This window comes from Balaenoptera musculus, chromosome 4, assembly GCF_009873245.2.
Source record: "Balaenoptera musculus isolate JJ_BM4_2016_0621 chromosome 4, mBalMus1.pri.v3, whole genome shotgun sequence".
In the NCBI taxonomy this organism is placed as follows: domain Eukaryota; kingdom Metazoa; phylum Chordata; class Mammalia; order Artiodactyla; family Balaenopteridae; genus Balaenoptera; species Balaenoptera musculus.
Genome location: NC_045788.1, coordinates 97,586,675 through 97,599,668, shown reverse-complemented (window position 1 = coordinate 97,599,668; position 12,994 = coordinate 97,586,675). Strand labels below are relative to the sequence as shown.

The 12,994-nt window shown below is 42.3% G+C and overlaps 1 protein-coding gene across 1 annotated transcript in view; it reads left to right on the top strand.

Moving 5' to 3' along the window:
• The first annotated feature begins 11,662 nt into the window (after positions 1 to 11,662).
• CMSS1 (cms1 ribosomal small subunit homolog) overlaps positions 11,663 to 12,994 on the top strand; it is a 392,970-nt gene continuing 391,638 nt past the window's right edge. Inside the window, exon 1 of the mRNA XM_036849947.1 lies at positions 11,663 to 11,843. Within this exon, the coding sequence (XP_036705842.1) occupies positions 11,780 to 11,843 (64 nt within the window). The 5' untranslated portion in view covers positions 11,663 to 11,779. The remainder of the gene's footprint in view (positions 11,844 to 12,994) is intronic.

Below are 12,994 nucleotides of genomic sequence, written 5' to 3'. Positions count from 1 at the left end.
ATACGCTTGGAAAACAGGGACGGTACCACTGATAGAAACAGGCAGTCCGGGCTTCCCTGGTGGCACAGTGGTTGAGAATCTGCCTGCCAGTGCAGGGGACACGGGTTCGAGCCCTGGTCTGGGAAGATCCCACATGCCACGGAGCAACTGGGCCCGTGAACCACAGCTGCTGAGCCTGCGTGTCTGGAGCCTGTGCTCCGCAACAAGAGAGGCCGCGATAGCGAGAGGCCCGCGCGCCGCGATGAAGAGTGGCCCCCGCTTGCCGCAACTAGAGAAAGCCCTCGCACAGAAACGAAGACCCAACACAGCCAAAAATAAATAAATAAATAAAATTTAAAAGATATATACTTGTCCAAGCATGCATTATGGACATTGTCAAAGTATAATTTAAAAAAAAAAAAAAAAAAAAAAGAAACAGGCAGTCCTCCAGTGGAGCCTGCTCCAGGCAGGGAAAGAAGAGACGCTTGGTTTATACATAGATTTGTGGGATCTGCCTGTGCGCCAGACGCGCATTTGCTAGGCAGATGAGGGTAAAGCCATGAGCCTGGAGAGAGACCTGGTGGCCTATTGTAATAAGGAGAGAAAAGACTCACTCAAAATCAGTGGCACCATTTGCAGACAAAAATGATTAGACTGCTTTAAAATCTCCTCCCTTACTTGCTGCAGGAATTTATTTAACAGATCCTTTCATCACAGATATAGCAAAGGGAAATGTCATCCCAATCTGCATGGAATTACAATGAACTCCAAATACGCAGAGCTAATAAAAAGTGTAAATCAATCACGTTCTCCTATATTTCAAAAAAGTTTTTCTCCTTAACGGTCCTTGTGACTCTAAAATGAAAATATCATGCTCATTCCATATCATGAAAAAGAAAAATACCTATGGAGTAGCCTTAGGGTTATCTTTCTTCTAGCAAAGAGTTACACAGAATTTCTGATGCTTTCATTTTCAAAACCAATGTTTGTATCAGGATCAACTTAATGCTCAAATAAGTTATTCTTTATGATGTCAAATAGCTGTTAATGATTTTTATTATTAGAAAAATATTTTTTGCTAATTCCTGGAGATAAGTGCATTGGAATTTCAATTTAAAAAGTGGGGCACATCACCCCATTTTAACAAATTATTCAGAAGTTTCTCATGTGTGTTACTGAAACACAGAACCATCTAACTGAATTTTCCTTTGAGGCATCCAGAACCTTTCCAGAGGTTTTTTCCTTTGCTATCTTAATGCAAGTAAAAATAGATTTTTATTAGATTCAAAAGCACTTCTAAATTAAAGTTTATGATTCCTGTGGAGACCTACAATTCACATGCTTTGTTAAAACCACCAAGACCTACAAATTAATTTTATAATGAGCATGGCCAAGTCAGTTCTCATCTAACAAGTGAGTGGCTGGCAGCAACATTCACATCTGCTCTTCATTTGTGGGTGACAGACACAATGGGGAAAGCTGATGGAACGCTTCCCAGGTTCCAACTGCCTGCTAGTAAGAGCTGCCTTTCCTCACCAAGGCCAATGCTGTCCTTGTCATTTGTTCTTCCAAACCAGAGTCACCAATACAGAACATGTTAGGAGAGGGCTCTGAGGCCAGGCTCAGAGAACAAATCTCAGCTCCTCTATTTAACAGCTGTGATATCTTGAGTCAATTATTTAACGTCTCTAAACTTCAGCTTTTGCACCTGTGAAACAGTAGGTGATAATAGTAACTATCTTCTACATTTGGGAGGGTGGATGAAGTTGTAGAGTGTGTTATGGAGGGGCAACAACTGCTACTATTTACTGAGTGACAACCATGTACCAAAATGCTCTAACTGTTTTTATGTATTAACTTAGTTACTCCTTATAATGACTCTTATTATTAGCTCCATATTACAGCTGAAGAAACTGAGGCAAAGTAATTTGTCCAAGATCTAATAAATGACAATGCCAAGATTTTAACCCACACATCTGGCTCCATAGTCCATGCTCTGAGCTATTACACTATACTGCCTAAAGGCAGGAGATAAAAGTTCTCGGCTGCCTAAGAAGCAAACAACTGCCAGTGAAGGTTTAGAATATTAGCTTGCCTCAAAATAGAGAGAGATGACCTCAGTTATTTCTTAGTTACTGTCCTTACCAGAGACAAGGAAACAGCCAGCTATCAAAAGACTATATATTGACAGATGTCATGGTGACATCCTTACCCCTTAGGAGATATGAAGGCAGTTGGCTTTAAAAACTGAAGGGACCATCTCACACCTATTAGGATGGCTACTATGAAACAACACAAAACAATACAATACAAAAAATAACAAGTGTTGGTGAGGATATGGAGAAATTGGAACCCTTGTGCACTGCTGGTGGGAAAGTAAAATTGGGCAGCAGCTATGGAAAACAGTATGGAGGTTCCTAGAAAAATGAAATTACTGTGTGACCCAACATCTCCAGTTCTGAGTATATACCCAAAAGAACTGAAAGCAGGGATGCAAACAGTTATTTGTACATTCCTGTTCACAGCAACATTATTCACAATATCTAAAAGGTGGAAGCAACCCAAATGTCCTTTGATGGATGAATGGATAAACAAAATGTGGTATATACATACAGTGGAATATTATTCAGCCTTCAAAAAGGAAGGAAATTCTGCTACATGCTACAACATGGATGATCCTGGAGGGCATTATGCTAAGAGAAATAAGCCAATAACAAAAGGACAAATAATTGTATGATTCCACTTATATGAGACACCTAGAGAAGTCAAATTCATAGAGACAGAAAGCAGAAGGGTGATTTCCAGGTGCTGGGCGTGGGGGGAGGAAGCGATGAGGAATTATTGCTTAATGGGTATAGGGTTTGATTTGCAAGATGAAAGGAGTTCTGGACATGGATGGTGGTGATGGTTGCAAAGCAATGCGAATGTACTTAATGCCATTGAACTGTACACATAAAAATGGTTAAGATGGTAAACTCTATGTTATGTGTATTTTGCTGTAATTTATAAAAATAATCTAAAAAATAAAAAAACTAGAGGGAAAACATCTGTTAACAGGACTAACCCATGATGTAGGAGGTAACTGAAAATGACCTCCGGCAGCCTCCCTTACCTCCACGTTCACCAGTGCTCACCAAATGGGTAAGGAGTCTAAGCAGTACCACCACGGTGGTCCAGAAACTGCAAGTCCCAGCCTCTCCCAGGGAAGCTCTGCAGACCACTGTGGGGCTGCCACCTACTGCACCTCCTCTACTTCAGTGGATATGACCTTCTAGGGAGCTTAAGACCCAGCTGCTTGAGGCAGACAGTCCACCTTCACCCAGTGACTCCAAAGGACAAACTAGAATGAGTTTCCTTTCTTCTTCAAGCCTAAACATGAATCTCCGTATCAATTTTTTGGTTCCAAAGGTGAAGTTAAAGATCAGGTGTTTCTTCTTCTAAATTATCTTTAGAGCTCATACATATTCAAGATTTGAACTTTTTTTTAAAGTAAGTTTTACTTTAGCCACCTGACCTCACCAAGCCCTGTGGCGAGAAAGATGGAAAATTCACTGCAACTCTAGGCAGGGTACCCTGCGGCCCATAGGAGACAGGAAGTAAGCATGGCTTCTAAGACTTGCAGGTTCCCAAGGAACAAGTTCTCCCTCTCGTGGCCAGAGGAGAAACAACAGCTTCACAAGCAGGTTTTTTTCTTACATGAGAAAAGTGGGTCAGGAATTCACTTCTGAGGATAGAGTGTGGATGGTTTGTCTCTGCTCCACGATGTCTGGGGCTACAACTGGAGGGGAATCAACACCTGGGGCCTGTAATCATCTGGAAGCATCTTCATTTACGGGTCTGCCTGTTGATGCTGGCTGTCAGCAGGGACCTCAGCTGAGCTGTGGGCCAGCATACCTACATATGTCCTTTTCATGTGGTTCCTCTGTGTGGCCTACCTTGGGCTTTCTCACTGTATCACACCTGGATTCCAAGTGAGCATCCCAAGGGAGCAAGGTGGAAATGCATAGAATTTTTAAGATTGCGCCTCAGAGGTCACAGAATATCTTTCCTACCATATCCTATCAGTGGAGGTGACAAATGCTTGCCCAGATTCACAGAGAGGGAAGCAGACCCCACCACACAATGGAAGGAGTGTCAAGGTCACATTGTAAGAAGAGTATGTGGGATGGGAGACATTTGTGGCCATCTTTGAAAAACACAACCTGCGATATGTCTACCTGGATATTCAGGGTCTCATCCATAGTGCACACTCACTAGCGGACCTGGACATGGGACACGAAGATCCTCACACTTTTGCTCACTCCCTAGTTCCCTGCAAATGCTTCTTCCCAGATCTCTTTGCTATTGAACTCCAAATATTATATCTTCCAGGCCCTTGACCCACTCAACCACACAATTCACTATTGCTCAAGACTCTGTATTTATCCTTAGCTCAGACTATTTCTCTCTCCATTCAAACGAGATAATTAAATGTACATCTTGAAGCTCTGCCCACTAGAAGGATTCTCCTCACACTGTCCTCTAGGACCCCTCCCTGAGTGGGACTGTAGTGCAGTAGCAGTCCATTTTCAGCTCTACTAACATATCAAGCCTGAACCAGTCATGAATATTTCCTCCAACATCATCAGCTGGTCACAGGGAACACCTCATGAAGCCACAGGTGTGAGTGAGGATTACAAGACACAGAGATCTTTACCACCTGTTCATGTAAATTACTTATGACTTCTGGACCTGCTTAGATGTGATCCCATATATATCATTTCTATTTTTCAGTGGGTTGCTGCTGTGGGCACCCAACTTTACAAAACCCAGGTCTAAAAGGGCAGCTCTGATAATATAATCATTTGATGCTCCATCGTCAAATGCTCAGTTTCTGCTAGAACTTAGTATCATGCCAGTAGCTGCTTTTTGAATGGTTTGGCTACTGAAGGTATGGCCTTACTCTAAAACCCTAGGAATTTCTGAAGGTCATGGTGAACAATAATAAGCAACAAAAAGACTTGGGTCAAAGGAAATTTGTGAAGTCTTCTCAAAGTATAATTTCTGGCCTGACACTTTTCAAGAAGCAATCTCGTCACCACACCATTTGCCCTGGGTTTATTAAAGAGCCATTTCAAAAAGCAAAATAAATAAATAAATAAATAAATAAATAAAACCCTAGGAGTTTGTGCTGTGATTCTCCTTTCAGGTCCTGCCAGACTCCACACAGCGTCATCAGCTCTCACCTAGCACCTTGGAATCTGCCACGTCATTATGAACTAAGGGGAAGAGCAGCTTGTGTCACACACAGCCTGGACCCACTGCCAAGGCTTCTCTTCTTTTGACCCTACTCAAAACTGCCTTTTGACTCAACTGATAAGTGAGTTAGAGCAGTATTTCCAAGTGTGGCATAGGCTAGCTGTAAAATCTAAACAGGTGCACCAAATACTGTTTTCTATTTCTTGCATAGGTAGTAGGTGGTAGGAGATGAAAGATGCAATAACTTTTCCTTTCCCTTGAAGGGGATACCAGGCATGTCTCATATATCCAGACTTCTAAAAATGTGATCAATGTTGCAGGGTCCTGAATATTTATGATTTATCTCTCACACTTTGGCATGTATGTATTTTCCTAGGGCATCCACAGTACTGGCCATTTCCTGCTCCCCAGATCCAATTAATACTATATCACCAATAAAATGGATTAAAGTGATGTTCTGAGGAAGAGTTCAAATAATCATAGTCCTTATGAACTATATTATGACAAAGATAAGGAGAGTTAACCAGTCTTGAGAGTGTTCATAGGAAAATATTCACAACTTTGAGTGAATATGAACTCAATTTTTCCCAAGTGAATGCAAACTGCTTTTGATATTTTTTCCTGATAGGAATCGAATACAACACATTTGCCAAAACAAGTGCTAGAGGCTGTGTTGACTGGTTCAATCAAAGATATAACACCTGGTACATCCCCTATGCTTGAAGATACCATGTGATTAAATTTACAGCAGTCCACCATCATTTGCCATGGTCCATCTGGCTTTGGAGGACCATACTAGTAAACCAAACCCCCTGCAGCCTTTTAGTGTTTTAGGTTGGCATTAATCTCTGCAACTTCACTAGAATGAGATAGTGCTTCTAATTTACTATCTTTGAAAGGACTGGGGAAAGGGAAGGCACTTTCAGGGGCTTCCACATGACCCTTCTTACCCTAAAGTTTCTTACTTTATTGGTCAGAGGATCAATGTGATGGTCCTACCAGCTGCTAAGTACATCCATCTCAACTATGCACTCAGCAACTGGAGATATGACCATAAGTTGATGAACCCATTGAAGCCACCATGAAACAGATTTAGGCCAGGACTCTGTCACCTGGCCCCCGTATGCCCCACTCTAACGGGGTTATGGTGGCAGTTTGGATTCCCTGTGTCAATGTAGTTACCCTGTATCCAACAGCCCCTGAAAAAGCTGGGTATTTCCCATTTCTCCAGTGGACAATTACTCTGAAAAATGGCCATAGTTTCCTTTGGAAAAGGTATGAGTACATATTGTATATACTGGTTGCGTTGCAGAGAACTTCCTCAGGGGGATCCAGATTCCCTTTAATCAATGGATTCTTGAGTTTGAGAATTGGCTCATATCTGGAAACATGTCCAAAGATCATGCTTTTCCATTTTGGCAGTTAAAAATCTGCCTTCTGCTTACCAGCTCTTGATTTTGTTGTTGTTGCTATATAAGTCAATCAATACCCTCATTAACTTTCTATCTTGCCCCTAGGAACTCATAGTCTGTGGAACACCACAGATCCTCTACATTTCAAGGATCCCTGACCACTGATTAAATTCACTTTGCTTCTGATGGTTCAGTGCTGCCAACTGCTTTCACTATTCTGGAATTCTATCATACTCACGGACACTCGGGCATCTCCTACTGTCACCTCTGGCCTACACAGGACAGTCACCATTGAGTCTCTCAACTAAGTCAGTGCCCACACACTACTGCAATCTTATGGTGAAAGAATTGTCCTCTGGGCCCTCCCAGGGAAGAGAGTCAGCTGGTAGGTTCTCTGGTCTCACATAATAAATCCATTCTAAAGTCTACCACTGAGTCTCCTGACCCTTTCCTTAATAATCTGCCAAGGCAGTCCCGATGTCTCCATCTCATTTACTATAGGTTACCATTGTGTCTAAGCTTTAAGATGCCATCCCCACAGGATGTTAGGACTTCACAGGATATTAAATCATCAGCCACTGGGGACTGTCTCCATATCAATAACCTCTCTCCTACCCAGCTTTACACACTGCTGGTCCAATACTCTCAAGATCCATTACCTGAAGAAATTCGTGGTTCCTGTTGAGATATATATATATATATATATATCACACACACATATATATATATACACACACACACACACATACACACACATACATATATATGTGTATATATACATACACACACATATATACATATATATATATACCTGTAGTCTTTCTTGTAAATAAGTAATTTTCTCCTATAGTAGGGGCTGTACTTTCCACTCTGTCTATGCTGAGAACTAACTCTAGTTATTGGTGAAGAAGCAATGAGAGGAGGTGAGGGCTCAAACATCATCTAGTGAGGCAACTGACTACAGTGAGGCCTTGAATGGTCTCCAGGTAATAAGAGGCTATTTTCCTCCAGCAAGGGAGAAAGGGCCAGTTCTGTCAGCCCAGAAGGCTCAAGAATCTGGGAGTTCAGGAACCTCAAGGACATCTAACCAAATGTCTCCATCTCAGTCTCAGAGTCTCTCTCCTTCCCTTTGAGGACTTGACTTGACCATAGGTAACATATCAGTCTGTGCAGTCAATCTCTTTGTAGCTCTGCTACCCTTTTGATCAAATTCTGACCTGAATTTATAGCACAGTATGGTCTCTGGTTGCAGAAGGGCCTCTTTTAAGCACTGCTAGGAAGGACTTCTGGTTTTCTCAGCATGTTCGGAATTGATAACAACCAGCCAACTCCACAATCTTTAAAATTACAACTGCCCCATATCTTTCAAGTGTTAAAGCTATTGCACAAGCCAGCATTTCCCCTTCCACCTGTACGTCATTCTAATCTACCACAGGTGAGTGATTGTGTTTTAGTTATTGTGATGCTACAGTACACCAGAAGTTTTTACCATTCTTCTTACCACTACCAATTATGTCCTTGTTACCATCTGATCAGTGAGTAAATTGATTCCCAAGTTTTGTCTTGAGGGTCTGCTTTCTAGGGTATTTCCAATACCAACTGTCTTAATTTAGGTTGCTTCTAAAGCAGACCCTGAGACTAGGACTTGGGTGCAGGTATATTATTTGGGAGGTGATCTCAGGAAGCACAAGTGAGAGACTGGGGAAAGGAGACATAAAAACAGAAAAGGCAATAAAGTGTCCATCTGGGGACCCTTTAAAAAACTGTGTGAAACATATTTCAGAATTGTGCCACCAAAGGACAGAGAATCTGGAGCATTATCTACTAACACCTGTTCCCTTTTGGTTGAGGGTTGCCCTTGGGAGCATTAACTGCATTGATTCTTGGGCTGAGCAAGCTCCCATGGTGCCAGAGAAGCAGACGGTAGGGATGCTCAGGGAGGGAAGTTGTCAGCATGATGGAAATAGTCTACCACAGCTACAAAGAAGCTCACATATGGGCCAACGGAAAATGGAGCAGGGCATCAAGAGTACTGCTTCAAAGTCATAATGGAAGAAGAGGACAGTATGATTAAAAGGGCATTTTCTCTGCCCCCTGGTTCCTGACACAGAACTCCTAAATTCCTTGGAATTTCCTGAGTGGTAGGAGTATTTTTTTCTAATAAGGTGTCACTTGGTGGGCTCCTGGATAGGGGCTGGTCACCAGAAAGACCAAGCCATGATTAAAAGCTTGGAACTTTCAGCCCCACTCCCCATCCTCCAGGAAGGGCAGAGGGGCTGGAGACAGATAATGATGAATCATGCCTACATAATGAAGCCTCCACAAAAATTCCAAAAGTATAGGGTTCAGAGAGCTTCCAGGTTGGTGAACAGATCCATATGCCAGGAATGCCACACTCCAACTCCATGGAAACAGAAGTTCCTGTGATTGGGACCCTTCTGTACCTTACTTTATGCATCTCTTCATCGTGCTGTTCATCTGTATTCTTTATATAATAAACTGGTAAATATAAGTATTTCTCTGAGTTCTATAAACTATTCTAGTAAATGACTGAACCCAAGGAGGGAGTCCATGAGAACCTCTGATTTATAGCTAGTAGGTCAGAAGCATAGGTGACAACTGGGGACTTGTGACCGGCATCTGAGGTGGTTGGAATCCAGGGCCAATAGGAAGACTGATCCTGCGATAAGATCAGGGACAGTGGGAAAGTGAATTCACATGGGAAAGTAGTAAGACTGTCTGGCAGCTTTGAATGTCATTTGAGAGAAAGGGTCATTATTTGGAATTCTTAATGAGTTCTTAATGAATAGCACTTAACTTTAATGAAAATTTCTCTTTTGTGTAAGTGGATCTTTTCTCTTATATTTTAAATTATACAAATAACGTGTTATTTGATACCACAAAAATATATGTAACATACCTATAAGTTATAAAGCATAATACTTAAATGCACATCCACTCTACCTGAATTAGAACTTTGCCAATAATTTACATTTACCTTTGTTCTTCCTAATCCCATCTCCCTGACCACTCCCCTCCCCCACCAATCCACATCCTTTTTTTTTTTTTTTTTTTGCCTCACCACGCTGTGAAGCTTGTGAGACTCTAGTTCCCCGACCAGGGTTGAACCTGGGCCCTCGGCAGTGAGAGCATGGAGACCTAATCACTGGACCACCAGGGAATTCCCCCATCCTGAATTTCGTGCTTACCAGTCTCTTACCTTAAAATCACATATGAATTTTTTTGCCTGAAATTTTTTTAGTTTTCTTTGTATCTGAACTTTACGAAATGGTATCTGAGACTTGGCTTTTTTAAATTAACCATTATATTTCCAAAGTATATCCATGTTATTATGTATGTTCATTCATTTACTCTGTTTAATCGTGTGGTGATATTGTAATTTAGTTATCCATTTTCCTATATAAAACATTTGGGTTGTTTCCACATTTTTGCTATTATTAACAGTGCTGCTGTGAATATTCTTTTATAATTTCCTGGTACACATATGCAAGAGCTTCCCAAATGTATATAGTTAGGAGTGGAAATAGCTGGATCATAAGGTTTGTGTGTTGACTTTTACAAGATTTTGCCATATTGCTTTTCTAAGTGGTTATACCAATTTACACTCACAGCAATAATGTTTAAGAGTTCCCACTGACACACATATTCTCCAGAATTTGGTACTGCCAGACTTCTTAATTTTGTCAATTTACTGAATGAAAAACAGTATCTCATTGTAGTCTTTTTTGTATTTCTCAGATTAATAATGAGACAGAACATCCTTTCATATGCTTATTGGTCATGGCACTTCCTCCTCCACATTGGTATTTCTTATCTAACTTTTCAATCAACCACCATAATTTCTGCCATCTCCATTTCCTCATGAAAGACACATTACTTTCGATGATTACAGATTATTTTACATTTGGCATATTTATATAGCTAATATCTTCCCTTTTAGGGCGTTTAGGACATACTGATAAAGTCTAATCAGCAATTCATTTATAAACCACCTATTAGTTGGGTGGGTTTTGGATAATTTTTACATTTGGCTAATCCTATCCTCACCAGATTAAGAGTCCCGGTTGTTTCTGAGAATGTATCCTCATCATTAGTTTAGACCTTCATCCTTACAAGTTGTAGCTCCTCTACTTGAGTTGGTGAAATCTGGAAGGCGGGATCGTATCCTACTCATCTTTAAACCAGTATTCCAATTACAGTGACAGGCACATCACGTGTATTTAATGCATTTTCGTATGATTTTCACCTCATGACTCTCCTCAAAGTATCGTCCACACTTAGTTTACAGCTGGCCCCAGCACTCGGCGCCCAGCGGGTTTTCCCTGCCCATCTCTGCCACTTGAGGAAGTGAGACAAGCACCGTAGGTCTCTTACCTATACTTGGGCAGCAACGGGCTCCCTTCTTCTTCCCTTGTTTCACAAAACCGGGTTGGGGGCGGGGGGCGCAGTCGAACAGAGTGCGGGGAAGTTGACTATAAACTCTCCGTACTTCTCGGGTCTGTCCGTTGGCAAGCCCTTCTGGACCGGTCAACATTCGCTTTCCTCATATCATATAAAAAGAGCAGTACCCTCAACTACAAGAAAGGTCCAAAATTCATGGTCATGACTTGTGCACGTTTTTTTAAAGAGCAAACTGTAAAAACACACCGACGCCCAAACACTTAACACACAGACGAAAACACACCCACGTGCTATGGTCTTCTCCCGCGACTCAAGGCCTTTGAAACGGAACAGAGGAAAATTGTCTTAGCATTCCGTCTCCCACTTTCGACAATATCTATTCGGCAAAAATAAAACCTAAACAAAAAGTTTTAAAGGCAGCACTTAAAAAAATGATACGCTTTTTCTGCTTACGTGTCTTCCTTTCTTACGGCTTTTGTGGGGGTTTACTTTAAGTCTCCAGACTGATCCTGCCCATCCGCACTGGTGTAGAAACTGCGAACAGTTGGACGCGGCTGACGGGGAGGCGGGGCGGAGGTTATGACGTCATCGCCGCGGGGCGGAGGCGACGGTGTCTGAGGAGAGGCTCAGCGTGCTGCGACGCCGGCAGCCCGGCTCTGAAGCAGCGCGAGTTCCGGCCAGCGCCCGCTCCTCCCTGGTTGTCGGCCCACGTCGAGTCCCGCGTGGAGATGGCAGATGATCTTGGAGACGAGTGGTGGGAGAACCAGCCGGCAGGAGCAGCCAGCAGCCCAGGTACCCACTCTGCCCGCGCTCTTGCGGGGCCTCCCCCACCCCCCAGCCTTCCGTGCGCCTCAGCCCGGGCCGGCGCTGCCTCTGGCGGTCGCCGCGCTCTGCCCAGCGGTGGTGCACACCGCCTTGGGGGCACGCGAGCGTCGCGGAGCAAGTGAAGCAAGAGATATACTAACACGTGAAACAGACGAGTGTGACAGTAACTCATACCTGCCCTCTAGTCAGGAAGGACCCTTTTCCAAGCTGTTTTTTGTTTGTCCTTATTTCTTAATGGATAAGACAGTTTTCGCGGAGACAGGGAGTTTGGGCGTAGCGGTTAAGGGTTAACTCCTGGGTTAGGTTCAGACTGCTTCTGTTCAAATCGCGACTCCAGCCTTTTAATACTGTTTAGCCTCCTTTTCCTCATCTGTAAAATAAGCGTAATAATGCCAATTTCATAAGATTGTCGTGAAGGTAATACAAATGATGCACTTTAGCACAGTGCTTGGTACATAATATGAGAGCAGTAAATAAAAGCTTTAGTTCTTGCTGTCGTTAGCAGCAGCAGCAACATCATATCATCATCATATCGTTTGGACTTTTAGAGCCTGAAGGAGACTTGGAGATCTGCTTGGACTCACCCATTTGACAGATGAGGAACATGAAACCTAAAGATATCAAATAACATGACTAGTTCACATAGCTACTCAGAAACGAGAGTAGAATTCAGTTAACACAGTTCAGACAATGTTTATTATGCTACGTGTACCTGCTGCCAATGCAGTGAATATTTTATCCTTGAGTAGATAGCGTTAAATAACTCCTCACCACAGGCTGGCCTTGAACTTTTCAAGTCTCATGGCTTAATATACAATTGTTTTTTAAAAATCATTCTTCAGAGTCTGCCTCTCTTTACTAGATTTTCTAAGATTATTTTAGGGTAAAACCAAAGCCTGATTCATGTCTGTAGAGTCCACAGGACCCTGCACATGATTGACAGTTGATACATATTTGCTGCAATCATTAATATTGAAATGTGAGTTGAGAAATAGCCATTGAAAACAATGAACATTGTTTCCATGCTCTACTACAGCATTGTTTCCAGAAGGGCAGGCTTCAGATACAAACAGAGCAAATGGTATTTTTTAAAAGGTTGCCAGTATAATACTTCATTG